Source organism: Salvelinus alpinus, chromosome 3 (assembly GCF_045679555.1).
Source record: "Salvelinus alpinus chromosome 3, SLU_Salpinus.1, whole genome shotgun sequence".
NCBI classification, from domain to species: Eukaryota; Metazoa; Chordata; class Actinopteri; order Salmoniformes; family Salmonidae; genus Salvelinus; species Salvelinus alpinus.
This window is the reverse complement of record NC_092088.1, coordinates 5,835,636-5,850,703: the sequence shown is the minus strand read 5'-3', so window position 1 is coordinate 5,850,703 and position 15,068 is coordinate 5,835,636. Positions and strand designations below refer to the sequence as shown.

The 15,068-nt window shown below is 43.8% G+C and overlaps 1 protein-coding gene across 1 annotated transcript in view; it reads right to left on the bottom strand.

Moving 5' to 3' along the window:
• Positions 1 to 1,003: 1,003 nt before the first annotated feature.
• Positions 1,004 to 15,068, bottom strand: part of tasp1 (taspase, threonine aspartase, 1) — a gene marked incomplete in the record, with an annotated part of 142,909 nt that continues 128,844 nt past the window's right edge. Inside the window, 1 exon segment of the mRNA XM_071391328.1 lies at positions 1,004 to 4,341. Within this exon segment, the coding sequence (XP_071247429.1) occupies positions 4,240 to 4,341 (102 nt within the window).

Sequence of the window (15,068 nt, the reverse complement as noted above, 5' to 3'; positions counted from 1 at the left end):
GGGATGCTCTGGATTGACGTGTACGACAGCGTGTTCCAGTTCCTGACAATATCCAGTAACTTCGTAAAGCCATTGAAGAGGAGTGGGACAACATTCCACTGGCCACAATCAACAGCCTGATCAACTCTATGTGAATGAGATGCGTCTCGCTGCATGAGGCAAATGGTGGTCACACCAGATACGGACTGGTTTTTCTGATCCACGGCCCTACCTATTACGTTTCAGGTAAGACCCAAGTGCAGACTGTGTTGAAGTAACCATGTTAATTACAGTAACAAGGGCAGGCAAACGACAGGTCAAGGCAGGCAGGGGTCGATAATCAAGAGAATCAAGAGTAGTTAGGGTAAGGCAGGCTCAGGGTAAGGCAGAGTTGTCAGGCAGGCGGGCTCAGAGTCAGGACAGGCAAGGGTCAAAACCAGGAGGGCGAAGAAAAAGAGCGACTGGGGGAAAAGCAGGAGCTGAGAAAAAAAGCAGCTGGTTGACTTGAACAAACAAGACGAACAGGCAACAGACAAACAGAGAACACAGGTATAAATACACAGGGGATAAATGGGGAAGATGGGCGACACCTGGAGGAGGGTGGAGACAATCACAAGGACAGGTGAAACTGGAGGAGGGTGGAGACAATCACAAGGACAGGTGAAACTGGAGGAGGGTGGAGACAATCACAAGGACAGGTGAAACTGGAGGAGGGTGGAGACAATCACAAGGACAGGTGAAACAGATCAGGGCGTGACACTACCTTTTTTCTTTTTAAGGTATCTGTGACCAACAGATACACATCTGTATCCGCAGTCATGTGAAATCCATAGATTAGGACCTAATGAATTTATTTAAATTGACTGATTTCCTTATATGAACAGTAACTCAGTAAAATCATTGACATTGTTGCGTTTACGGTTTAGTTCAGCTATAAATGCCATTCCACGTGATGTGTATATACAACTGTATGCAGATGCTGCAACTTTTTGTTCGTAAAACACGTGAGAAAACACCACCAAAATCAGCAACAGGATATTTATTTCTTACAGAGCATTGCAGAAAGCAGAGTAGTATTAATAATAGCTTATAACATTTCATATTCATTTCATTACAGTTTCAAGTAATAATACATTTAAGCTGTATTTAAAAATCGGGACCATTGAATCAAACGTGTACTTTAACTATATAACGAAATAAGCGAGAAAGTCAAACAAACCAAGTTAGTAAAGAATATCCACCTTTTCCATTTGGATTATCCTATGAAAAGCCCTCAGTAATAATAGACCCTTTCCCCCCCCCCCTTTTCATATTGTCAAATACAGTAGTTTACTCTGACCTTAACAGCACCATTTTTCATTGGGATTACAAACGCACATCAAATCACGTCTTAATGATCTCTTAAACTACAAAATACAGATGTCTTGTTATGTGACTTTACAAATATAAAGTGTTGTTTCTTAAATGGTGACTTACTAACAGTCTTGGTGGTGGCGGTGGTGGCGGTGATGGGGTCAAGTTATTTACCTGCCCTGAGCCCTATACAGCTTCAGTACTGAAAACATGACATATTGAAACACCTGTACAGGTCATCAAGAAGACCCTACGTACACATGTAGTTAGAGGTTGGCTTAAGGTTCTTGTTTTTGCACATGCAGTTTTTTCACATTGTTTTTTATTATTATTTATCATCAATATTATCATTTTTTTTTTTATTACAGCTTTTTAAAGCTACAATCTAAGTTGATGAGGCATTTCTATTCTTCAAGAATCAGTGCCTTCAGAAAGTTTTCATACCCCCTGACTTATTCCACATTTTGTTATGTTACAGCCTGAATTCAAATGGATTAAATATATAATTTGTCTCACCCATCTAAACACAATACCCCATAAAAACATATAAAAACATTTTTTTTTGCACATTTATTGAAAATGAAATACAGACATATCTAATTTACATAAGTATTCACACCGCTGAGTCAATACATATTAGAATCACTTTTGGCAGCGATTACAGCTGTGAGTCTTTCTGGGTAAGTCTCTAAGAGCTTTGAGTCTTTCAGAGCTTTGCACACATGGATTGTGCAAAAATTACCCATTTATTATTTTCAAAATTCTCTGTCAAATTGGTTATTGATCATTGCTAGACAGCCATTTTCAAGTTTTGCCATAGATTTTCAAGTAGATTAAAGTCAAAACTGTAACTTGGCCAGGAACATTCACCGTCGTCTTGGTAAGCAACTCCAGTGTATATTTGACCTTGTGTTTTAGGTTATTGTCCTGCTGAAAGGTGAATTAATCTCCCAGTGTCTGTTGGAAAGAAGAATGAACCAGGTTTTCCTCAAGGATTTTGCCTGCGCTTATCTCTATTCCGTTTCTTTTTATCCTGAAAAACTCCCTAGTCCTTGCCGATGACAAGTATACCCATAACATGCTGCAGCCACCAACATGCTTGAAAATATGACAAGTGGTACTCAGTGATGTGTTGGATTTGCCCCAAACATAACATTGTATTCAGGACAAAGATTTTTTTTTTGCAGTTTTACTTTAATGCCTTATTGCAAACAGGATGCATGTTTTGGAATATTTTTATACTGTGCAGGCTTCCTACTATTCACTCTGTCATTTAGGTTAGTATTGTGGAGTAAGTACAATGTTGTTGATCCATTCTCAGTTTTCTCCTATCACAGCCATTAAACTCTGTAACTGTTTTAAAGTCACCATTGGCCTCATGGTGAAAATCCCTGAGTGGTTTCCTTCCTCTCCGGCAACTGAGTTAGGCAGGACGCCTGTATCTTTGTAGTGACTGGGTGTACTGATACACCATCCAATGTGTAATTAATAACTTCACCAGCTCAAGGCTTTTCATTTTATTTCTTTACTATTAGTCCATGCAACTCATTATGTAAATTGTTAAGCACATTTTTGAAATTATTTAGGTTTGCCATAACAAAGGGGTTAAACATTTATTGACTCAAGACATTTCAGCTTTTCATTTTTAATGAACTTATAAACATTTGTAAAAACATAATTTCACTTTGACATAATGGGGTATTGTGTGTAGGCCAGTGACACAACATCTCAATTTAATCCATTTAAAATTCCTTCTGCAACAACAAAACATGTAAAAAAAAATCAAGGGGTGTAAAAACACAACTTTTTGAAGGCAATGTACCATTCATTTGTAAGTCCAAAAATGGATGTAACAACTAAGGATTCTCTAGCTTTAATTTATCTTTTTGCGATTTTCATACATTTTGGTGGAGTGGCAGCATACTATAAGGCTATGGACCATAGAAGGATTCTCTACGATACAGATATAGTCCAATCAGATTTGATGATGCTTAGTTTTACAGTCCAATCAGATGTGATGATTCTAGGTTTTAACTAAGCAGTGCACCTGTACATGAGTCAACTTAGCCTCTTGAAAAGTGATCCCAAAGGATTGCTTTTATCGTTAATGATAATATTTCTCAACTCTTACGTAGAAAATTCTCCCAGACACAATATTACACACGTTTGGGAGCCTTTCCGTAACATACTCCTGCGACACTACAGAAGCCGGCGAGTAACGTGCGTTTCTAGAAAAAACCTTCACAACTCAACATTTTTTCCCAAATTACCCAAACCAATGTCGTTGTTTTGTTTTTTTTTGCATTCAAGGAGCAGCAGCACTTGAAAGTTTGCAATAATAACCATAATAAATCTCAAGTATTAAAAACTAAGAAAAATGTACAATAGAAATGAATATTGTTCACCCTGATTTCCTAGATTATATACATTAGGAGGACGGTGCCTTTAGTTAAAAATAAAAATAAAAAAAGAAGGAAAATAAAGAATTAAACAAAGCGATGATGTGAAGTCTAGTTTAGGTGAGAGACTGGAGGCGAGGTGTTGGTATGCGGATTCTGGTATTGTAGGCTGGGAGCGTTAAGGTAAAGTTGGCATGGCATACAGTACATGCTGGAAGCAGACAGTGGCTACAGGGATAGTTCTGTAGCGCTGGAAGCAAAAGCTAACACCCCCCCCCCCCCCCTCCCTCTCGCTCTCCCCCCCTCTCTCTCTTTCCCCTTCCTTCCCTCCCTGTCTAACTCACCCTACTCACCCTCTCTCTCTCTTTCTGACACCTGTTAAAACAGCTCAAATGTATTACTGCTGTGTGGGCGTAGAGGTTACATTTGAGTATTGCTGAAGGCGGCTTTGAGGAGGGGGTGTGGCCCATCGGGTAATGGGTGTGGTCTGCGGGGAAGTGGGTGTGGCTCAGTCGACTGTTGTAGCGGTACTGACCAGTCGACACACTCCTCCCTCTATGGCCAGCGACTGTCCTGCTACAGCCCCGGGAGGCAGGCGGGATATGTGAGTCTGGAGAGAGAGAGAGAAGAGAGAGTTTTAACACCTTTCATTTCTAACTAAAGTGAGTACAGTTCTTACAAAATACATAGCAAAAGAGAGACAGAAAATAACAAGAGAGATATGTAGAACAGAAAGAGAACAGAGGGGGTTGGTGGGAGGATAATAAGAACGATATGTAGAACAGAAAGAGAACGAAGAGCGTTGGTGGGAGGAGGATAAGAGGGATATGTAGAACAGAAAGAGAACGAAGAGCGTTGGTGGGAGGATAATAAGAACGATATGTAGAACAGAAAGAGAACAGAGGGGGTTGGGGGCGGGTAACAGAGTTGGGGCTTCCTTTGTGGGATCAAAGGAGAACGTCTCTCCCTGTGCTTATAACTATAGCAGGCCAGGCAGTCAGTGTTCCCTCCCTCTCAGTCAGTAACACCTTAAGGCAATCTGTCACTACAGTGGGACAACCCTGGCAGAGTCAGAGTCAGGACAAGCCAGGGTCCTGTCATTAGGGCACAGAAAACGTTTGAAAATGTGTTTTTTTTTGCAATGAAAAAAAAAAAAAAAACGAATAAGAGCTCTCCTCTTATTAAGTCCAGGTAGTCCCTGCCTCGTTCAGTCTGTTTGGTGCCTAACGAACACAAGCCAGGCCAGGACACACATTGAAACACTATTACCTATGCTATAGCCTCTGAGTGGGTTCTATAGCTTCCCTTCATCTTTAGACAGGGTTAAAGAGGATTTAAAATGGTGAAGGAGGGGGGGGGGACCGAATCATACTTTTGATGGGTTCAACATGGAATAACTTACAATATTTCCTCCTAATTGAAACCGTAAAAACGAGTTGAAAAAGCCCGAACATGACCATCACCTCAACATCACTATCAGATGGGACACAGCTGAGATGTTAATTTCTGTTTCATTCAAAACTCAGATTAACATTTACAGAAAGAGCTGTGAGAGGGGAAAGGGACCAAAGGGCTTAGTAAACCAAACACAGAGGGTGATTATCCAACCACAGCGCTCAGGGTGTGTGTGTGTGTGTGTGTGTGTGTGTGTGTGTGTGTGTGTGTGTGATTTCATTTTTAGGGTGGGTCTGCCACATGTGTCCCCAGCCTGGCTGGTTGGCTGGTAAGAAGATCCACTAAACTGAAGTAGATTGAACACTAGGTCCTGTTCATTAGGGCACGCAATAGAAAACGTTTTAAAATATTTTGCAACAGAAAACTCAAACAAGTTTTTCTTATTGGACAAGTCATGGTAGTCCCTCCCCTGGTTTCAATTTTGTTTTCTTCCGTTTGGCGCATAATGAACAGGACCCCGCTCACATAGGTCATCTGAGGACATGCTAAGTCCCAAATGGTACGCAATTCCCTAAATAGTGCACTACTTTTGACCAGGGTCCTATTGGACGAGGACGAATGTAGTGCACTACTTTTGACCAGGGTCCTATTGGACGAGGACGAATGTAGTGGACAACTTTTGACCAGGGTCCTATTGGACGAGGACGAATGTAGTGGACAACTTTTGACCAGGGTCCTATTGGACGAGGACGAATGTAGTGGACAACTTTTGACCAGGGTCCTATTGGACGAGGACGAATGTAGTGCACTACTTTTGACCATGGTCCTATTGGACGAGGACAAATGTAGTGCACTACTTTTGACCATGGTCCTATTGGACGAGGACAAATGTAGTGCACTACTTTTGACCATGGTCCTATTGGACGAGGACAAATGTATTGCACTACTTTTGACCAGGGTCCTATTGGACGAGGTCGAATGTAGTGGACTACTTTTGACCAGGGTCCTATTGGACGAGGACGAATGTAGTGCACGACTTTTGACCAGGGTCCTATTGGACGAGGACGAATGTAGTGGACTACTTTTGACCAGGGTCCTATTGGACGAGGACGAATGTATTGCACTACTTTTGACCAGGGTCCTATTGGACGAGGACGAATGTAGTGCACTACTTTTGACCAGGGTCCTATTGGACGAGGACAAATGTATTGCACTACTTTTGACCAGGGTCCTATTGGACGAGGACGAATGTAGTGCACTACTTTTGACCAGGGTCCTATTGGACGAGGACGAATGTAGTGGACTACTTTTGACCAGGGTCCTATTGGACGAGGACGAATGTAGTGGACTACTTTTGACCAGGGTCCTATTGGACGAGGACAAATTAGGACTGTTATATCACACCTGACTACATGTGATCTAGTCTGTTACATCACACCTGACTACATGTGATCTAGTCTGTTATATCACACCTGACTACACCCCTACATGTGATCTAGTCTTTTATATCACACCTGACTACACCCCTACATGTGATCTAGTCTGTTATATCACACCTGACTACACCCCTACATGTGATCTAGTCTGTTATATCACACCTGACTACATGTGATCTAGTCTGTTATATCACACCTGACTACACCCCTACATGTGATCTAGTCTGTTATATCACACCTGACTACACCCCTACATGTGATCTAGTCTGTTATATCACACCTGACTACACCCCTACATGTGATCTAGTCTGTTACATCACACCTGACTACACCCCTACATGTGATCTAGTCTGTTATATCACACCTGACTACATGTGATCTAGTCTGTTACATCACACCTGACTACACCCCTACATGTGATCTAGTCTGTTATATCACACCTGACTACATGTGATCTAGTCTGTTACATCACACCTGACTACACCCCTACATGTGATCTAGTCTGTTATATCACACCTGACTACACCCCTACATGAGATCTAGTCTGTTATATCACACCTGACTACACCCCTACATGTGATCTAGTCTGTTATATCACACCTGACTACACCCCTACATGTGATCTAGTCTGTTATATCACACCTGACTACACCCCTACATGAGATCTAGTCTGTTATATCACACCTGACTACACCCCTACATGTGATCTAGTCTGTTATATCACACCTGACTACACCCCTACATGTGATCTAGTCTGTTACATCACACCTGACTACATGTGATCTAGTCTGTTACATCACACCTGACTACACCCCTACATGTGATCTAGTCTGTTATATCACACCTGACTACACCCCTACATGAGATCTAGTCTGTTATATCACACCTGACTACACCCCTACATGTGATCTAGTCTGTTATATCACACCTGACTACACCCCTACATGTGATCTAGTCTGTTATATCACACCTGACTACACCCCTACATGAGATCTAGTCTGTTATATCACACCTGACTACACCCCTACATGAGATCTAGTCTGTTATATCACACCTGACTACACCCCTACATGAGATCTAGTCTGTTATATCACACCTGACTACACCCCTACATGTGATCTAGTCTGTTATATCACACCTGACTACACCCCTACATGTGATCTAGTCTGTTATATCACACCTGACTACACCCCTACATGTGATCTAGTCTGTTATATCACACCTGACTACACCCCTACATGTGATCTAGTCTGTTATATCACACCTGACTACATGTGATCTAGTCTGTTACATCACACCTGACTACACCCCTACATGTGATCTAGTCTGTTATATCACACCTGACTACATGTGATCTAGTCTGTTACATCACACCTGACTACACCCCTACATGAGATCTAGTCTGTTATATCACACCTGACTACACCCCTACATGTGATCTAGTCTGTTATATCACACCTGACTACATGTGATCTAGTCTGTTATATCACACCTGACTACACCCCTACATGTGATCTAGTCTGTTATATCACACCTGACTACACCCCTACATGTGATCTAGTCTGTTATATCACACCTGACTACATGTGATCTAGTCTGTTATATCACACCTGACTACATGTGATCTAGTCTGTTATATCACACCTGACTACACCCCTACATGTGATCTAGTCTGTTATATCACACCTGACTACATGTGATCTAGTCTGTTATATCACACCTGACTACATGTGATCTAGTCTGTTATATCACACCTGACTACATGTGATCTAGTCTGTTACATCACACCTGACTACACCCCTACATGTGATCTAGTCTGTTATATCACACCTGACTACACCCCTACATGTGATCTAGTCTGTTACATCACACCTGACTACATGTGATCTAGTCTGTTATATCACACCTAACTACATGTGATCTAGTCTGGTACATCACACCTGACTACACCCCTACATGTGATCTAGTCTGTTATATCACACCTGACTACACCCCTACATGTGATCTAGTCTGTTACATCACACCTGACTACACCCCTACATGTGATCTAGTCTGTTATATCACACCTGACTACACCCCTACATGTGATCTAGTCTGTTATATCACACCTGACTACACCCCTACATGTGATCTAGTCTGTTATATCACACCTGACTACACCCCTACATGTGATCTAGTCTGTTATATCACACCTGACTACACCCCTACATGAGATCTAGTCTGTTATATCACACCTGACTACACCCCTACATGTGATCTAGTCTGTTATATCACACCTGACTACACCCCTACATGTGATCTAGTCTGTTATATCACACCTGACTACACCCCTACATGAGTTGTACAACAACTCACAATACTAACAAACTCTTATGAACTTCTAACTGCATATTCACAGCATCTGATCAACCCATGATTGTATTCCTACGAGCCAGTGGGGCTGATGGATGGAGAAGAAGAAGGAAAGAGAGAGAGAGGTTGGTTCCTCTCTAGGTTTCTTCCTATAGAAGGGCTATATAAAATAAACTTGATTGAAGAGAGAAATACATAAAGAGTAAAGAGGCAGATGTTTGCAGTCATTTTTCTGTTGACAGCTTGTTGTTCCAGTGATTGACCACACCGGGGAACTCTGATTCACTTGAAATATAACAAATGTTTTTTTCTGTGTTTGTCTGTGAAAAAACACAACCCTTTGTTGTTGAGCTGATGTGTTTAAAAGCAGCGAGCTGACACGTTAACACCCGAGTGGAGGGGGAGAGGGTGTGGACAAGTGGATGAGAGAAGAGGAGAGGAGGAACGAAGGTGGAGGGGAAGGAGAGGAGAGGAGAAGAGGAGAGAAGGGGAGGAGGAGAGGAGAGAAGGGGAAGAGGAGAGGGAGGAGAAGAGGAGGGACAAGAGGAGGAGAGGAAGGGGAGGAAAAGAGATGAGCAGGGAGGATGAGTGGGGAGGAGGAGAGGGGAGGAGGAGAAGAGGAGGAGAGGGCAGAGAGGGAGGAGAGGGAGGAGGAGGAGGAGAGTGAGGAGAAGAGAGGAGGGGGAGGAGGAGAGAATGAGGAGAAGAGAGGAGGGGGAGATGAGCAGAGAGGAGTGGGCGGAGAAGAGGAAAGGGGAGGAGGAGAGGGTATAAATATAGCACAATGCTATTACCACTTTGATGTTGTGGTGGTTTTACTATTCTATCAGAACAATCATTGGATTCTATCCCAGAACAGGATTTTATCATATGATTTTTGTTTTCCATTTCTCAATACATGTCTATTGACTGTTCTGCTAAAATCCTATGACCGTTCTGATAGAATCCTATGACCGTTCTGATAGAATCCTATGACCGTTCTGATAGAATCCTATGACCGTTCTGATAGAATCCTATGACCGTTCGGATAGAATCCTATGACCGTTCGGATAGAATCCTATGACCGTTCGGATAGAATCCTATGACCGTTCTGATAGAATCCTATGACCGTTCGGATAGAATCCTATGACCGTTCGGATAGAATCCTATGACCGTTCTGATAGAATCCTATGACCGTGCGGATAGAATCCTAAGACCGTTCTGATAGAATCCTATGACCGTTCTGATAGAATCCTATGACCGTTCTGATAGAATCCTATGACCGTTCTGATAGAATCCTATGACCGTTCTGATAGAATCCTATGACCGTTCTGATAGAATCCTATGACCGTTCTGATAGAATCCTATGACCGTTCGGATAGAATCCTATGACCGTTCTGATAGAATCCTATGACCGTTCTGATAGAATCCTATGACCGTTCTGATAGAATCCTATGACCGTTCTGATAGAATCCTATGACCGTTCTGATAGAATCCTATGACCGTTCTGATAGAATCCTATGACCGTTCTGATAGAATCCTATGACCGTTCTGATAGAATCCTATGACCGTTCTGATAGAATCCTATGACCGTTCTGATAGAATCCTATGACCGTTCTGATAGAATCCTATGACCGTTCGGATAGAATCCTATGACCGTTCGGATAGAATCCTATGACCGTTCTGATAGAATCCTATGACCGTTCGGATAGAATCCTATGACCGTTCTGATAGAATCCTATGACCGTTCTGATAGAATCCTATGACCGTTCTGATAGAATCCTATGACCGTTCGGATAGAATCCTATGACCGTTCTGATAGAATCCTATGACCGTTCTGATAGAATCCTATGACCGTTCTGATAGAATCCTATGACCGTTCGGATAGAATCCTATGACCGTTCTGATAGAATCCTATGACCGTTCGGATAGAATCCTATGACCGTTCTGATAGAATCCTATGACCGTTCTGATAGAATCCTATGACCGTTCGGATAGAATCCTATGACCGTTCTGATAGAATCCTATGACTGTTTATTGTCTCTATGAAGTGGAACAGAAAAACCCAGTGTACTTTAATAAAACACGTGTCATATTATTATTTTAGTTGTTGTCATAACAGACAAATCAAACAACAGTAAAGACTCTGTTTTAAGTCCAACATGATTTAAAACTCAACTCTGTTTTAAGTCCAACATGCTTTAAACTGAACTCTGTTTTAAGTCCAACATGATTTAAAACTCAACTCTGTTTTGAGTCCAACATGCTTTAAACTGAACTCTGTTTTAAGTCCAACATGCTTTAAAACTGAACTCTGTTTTAAGTCCAACATGCTTTAAAACTGAACTCTGTTTTAAGTCCAACATGCTTTAAAACTGAACTCTGTTTTAAGTCCAACATGCTTTAAAACTGAACTCTGTTTTAAGTCCAACATGCTTTAAAACTGAACTCTGTTTTAAGTCCAACATGCTTTAAAACTGAACTCTGTTTTAAGTCCAACATGCTTTAAAACTGAACTCTGTTTTAAGTCCAACATGCTTTAAAACTGAACTCTGTTTTAAGTCCAACATGCTTTAAAACTGAACTCTGTTTTAAGTCCAACATGCTTTAAAACTGAACTCTGTTTTAAGTCCAACATGCTTTAAAACTGAACTCTGTTTTAAGTCCAACATGCTTTAAAACTGAACTCTGTTTTAAGTCCAACATGCTTTAAAACTCAACTCTGTTTTAAGTCCAACATGCTTTAAAACTGAACTCTGTTTTAAGTCCAACATGCTTTAAAACTGAACTCTGTTTTAAGTCCAACATGCTTTAAAGTGGTCCAAATGTGTCTAGGGGGGAATGAGCTGAAACACTAAACAAAATGGAACGGCCTACATGGCCCTGTTAACACAGTACAGGTCCAATCACATCTCACAGTCAAATCGCGTGCCAGGCAAAGTATATGATGAAGAACAGTATATGAATTATGTACAGGGATGTGGTCTGTTATAAATATAGCTGGCCTGTATCAGGCCTTTCATGTCCCATCCCGGAGGACTGTGAGGCCTTGCTCCCCTGTTTGCAACCGTCACAAAATAACAACGCGACCCAGCCCAGGACGGCCCAGCCCAGCCCAGTATGGCCCAGCCCGGCACGGCCCAGTACGGCCCGGCCCAGCACAGCCCATTACTGTGTAGTCCCCTCTCTATCAGTCTCCACAGTACTGTTACTGTGTAGTCCCCTCTCTATCAGTCTCCACAGTACTGTTACTGTGTAGTCCCCTCTCTACCAGTCTCCACATTACTGTGTAGTCCCCTCTCTATCAGTCTCCACATTACTGTGTAGTCCCCTCTCTATCAGTCTCCACATTACTGTGTAGTCCCCTCTCTATCAGTCTCCACATTACTGTGTAGTCCCCTCTCTATCAGTCTCCACATTACTGTGTAGTCCCCTCTCTATCAGTCTCCACATTACTGTGTAGTCCCCTCTCTATCAGTCTCCACATTACTGTGTAGTCCCCTCTCTATCAGTCTCCACATTACTGTGTAGTCCCCTCTCTATCAGTCTCCACATTACTGTGTAGTCCCCTCTCTATCAGTCTCCACATTACTATGTAGTCCCCTCTCTATCAGTCTCCACATTACTGTGTAGTCCCCTCTCTATCAGTCTCCACATTACTGTGTAGTCCCCTCTCTATCAGTCTCCACATTACTGTGTAGTCCCCTCTCTATCAGTCTCCACATTACTGTGTAGTCCCCTCTCTATCAGTCTCCACATTACGGTGTAGTCCCCTCTCTATCAGTCTCCACATTACTGTGTAGTCCCCTCTCTATCAGTCTCCACATTACTGTGTAGTCCCCTCTCTATCAGTCTCCACATTACTGTGTAGTCCCCTCTCTACCAGTCTCCACATTACTGTGTAGTCCCCTCTCTATCAGTCTCCACATTACTGTGTAGTCCCCTCTCTATCAGTCTCCACATTACTGTGTAGTCCCCTCTCTATCAGTCTCCACATTACTGTGTAGTCCCCTCTCTATCAGTCTCCACATTACTGTGTAGTCCCCTCTCTACCAGTCTCCACATTACTGTGTAGGCCCCTCTCTATCAGTCTCCACATTACTGTGTAGTCCCCTCTCTATCAGTCTCCACATTACTGTGTAGTCCCCTCTCTATCAGTCTCCACATTACTGTGTAGTCCCCTCTCTATCAGTCTCCACATTACGGTGTAGTCCCCTCTCTATCAGTCTCCACATTACTGTGTAGTCCCCTCTCTACCAGTCTCCACATTACTGTGTAGTCCCCTCTCTATCAGTCTCCACATTACTGTGTAGTCCCCTCTCTATCAGTCTCCACATTACTGTGTAGTCCCCTCTCTACCAGTCTCCACATTACTGTGTAGTCCCCTCTCTACCAGTCTCCACATTACTGTGTAGTCCCCTCTCTATCAGTCTCCACATTACGGTGTAGTCCCCTCTCTATCAGTCTCCACATTACTGTGTAGTCCCCTCTCTACCAGTCTCCACATTACTGTGTAGTCCCCTCTCTATCAGTCTCCACATTACTATGTAGTCCCCTCTCTACCAGTCTCCACATTACTGTGTAGTCCCCTCTCTATCAGTCTCCACATTACTGTGTAGTCCCCTCTCTACCAGTCTCCACATTACTGTGTAGTCCCCTCTCTATCAGTCTCCACATTACTATGTAGTCCCCTCTCTATCACCATAACATAGCAACAACAGCAGCTGGACAAAGGTCTACTCTAGTCCGTCACATAGCCTTTCACTACAACATATGGGTGGTCTCCACAGTTCACACAAGGTCAAAGGGTAAACCACCTTGGCTGATCTGAGAGTTAACCGCTTCTCTTGTGTTTCTGTGTTTGGATATTTATAGGCTTTACTGTCCCCCCAGAAAAGCAGAGTATTCACCATATTGACCTAGTGAAGTTGGCCCAGATTTGAAAGGAGAGCTCACATGCCCCTCCCGGGCACAACACCCAGAGCACAGCGAGCAAATTACACATTGATAGGGGAGAGGAGGAGAGAGAAACTGGGCTACTGGAGAGAGAGAGAGAGAGAGAGAGAGAGAGAGGAGGACTGGGCTACTGGAGAGAGAGAGACTGGGCCACTGGGGGACTGGAGAGAGAGAGACCGGAGAGAGCGAGGAACCGGAGAGAGAGCGACTGGGGGATTGGAGAGAGAGAGAGGGACTGGGGGATTGGAGAGAGAGAGAGGGACTGGGGGATTGGAGAGAGAGAGAGAGAGGGACTGGGGGATTGGAGAGAGAGAGAGAGAGGGACTGGGGGATTGGAGAGAGAGAGAGGGACTGGGGGATTGGAGAGAGAGAGAGGGACTGGGGGATTGGAGAGAGAGAGAGGATTGGAGAGAGAGAGAGAGAGGGACTGGGGGATTGGAGAGAGAGAGAGAGAGGGACTGGGGGATTGGAGAGAGAGAGGGACTGGGCTACTGGAGAGAGAGAGAGGGACTGGGCTACTGGAGAGAGAGAGAGGGACTGGGGGATTGGAGAGAGAGACTGGGCCACTGGGGGACCGGAGAGAGAGCGAGCGACCGGAGAGAGAGCGAGTGAGGGACCGGAGAGAGAGCGAGTGAGGGACCGGAGAGGGACCGGAGAGAGAGCGAGCGAGGGACCGGTGAGAGAGAGCGAACGATCGGAGAGAGAGAGCGAGCGAGGGACCGGAGAGAGAGAGCGAGCGACCGGAGAGAGAGAGCGAGCGAGGGACCGGAGAGAGAGCGAGCGAGGGACCGGAGAGAGAGAGAGCGAGGGACCGGAGAGAGAGCGAGCGAGGGACCGGAGAGAGAGCGAGCGAGGGACCGGAGAGAGAGCGACCGGAGAGAGAGCAAGCTGAGAGAGAGCAAGCTGAGAGAGAGCAAGCTGAGAGAGAGTGAGCAAGGGACCGGAGAGAGCAGTAGGAAGTTTACAGCAGTTGATAGAGCTGTGGGAGGTTTACAGCAGTTGATAGAGCTGTGGGAGTTTTACAGCAGTTGATAGAGCTGTAGGAGGTTTACAGCAGTTGATAGAGCTGTAGGAGGTTTACAGCAGTTGATAGAGCTGTAGGAGGTTTACAGCAGTTGATAGAGCTGTAGGAGGTTTACAGCAGTTGATAGAGCTGTAGGAGGTTTACAGCAGTTTGTAGAGCATTAGGAGTATTGCGACACAGGCAGCAAGGTTGGCC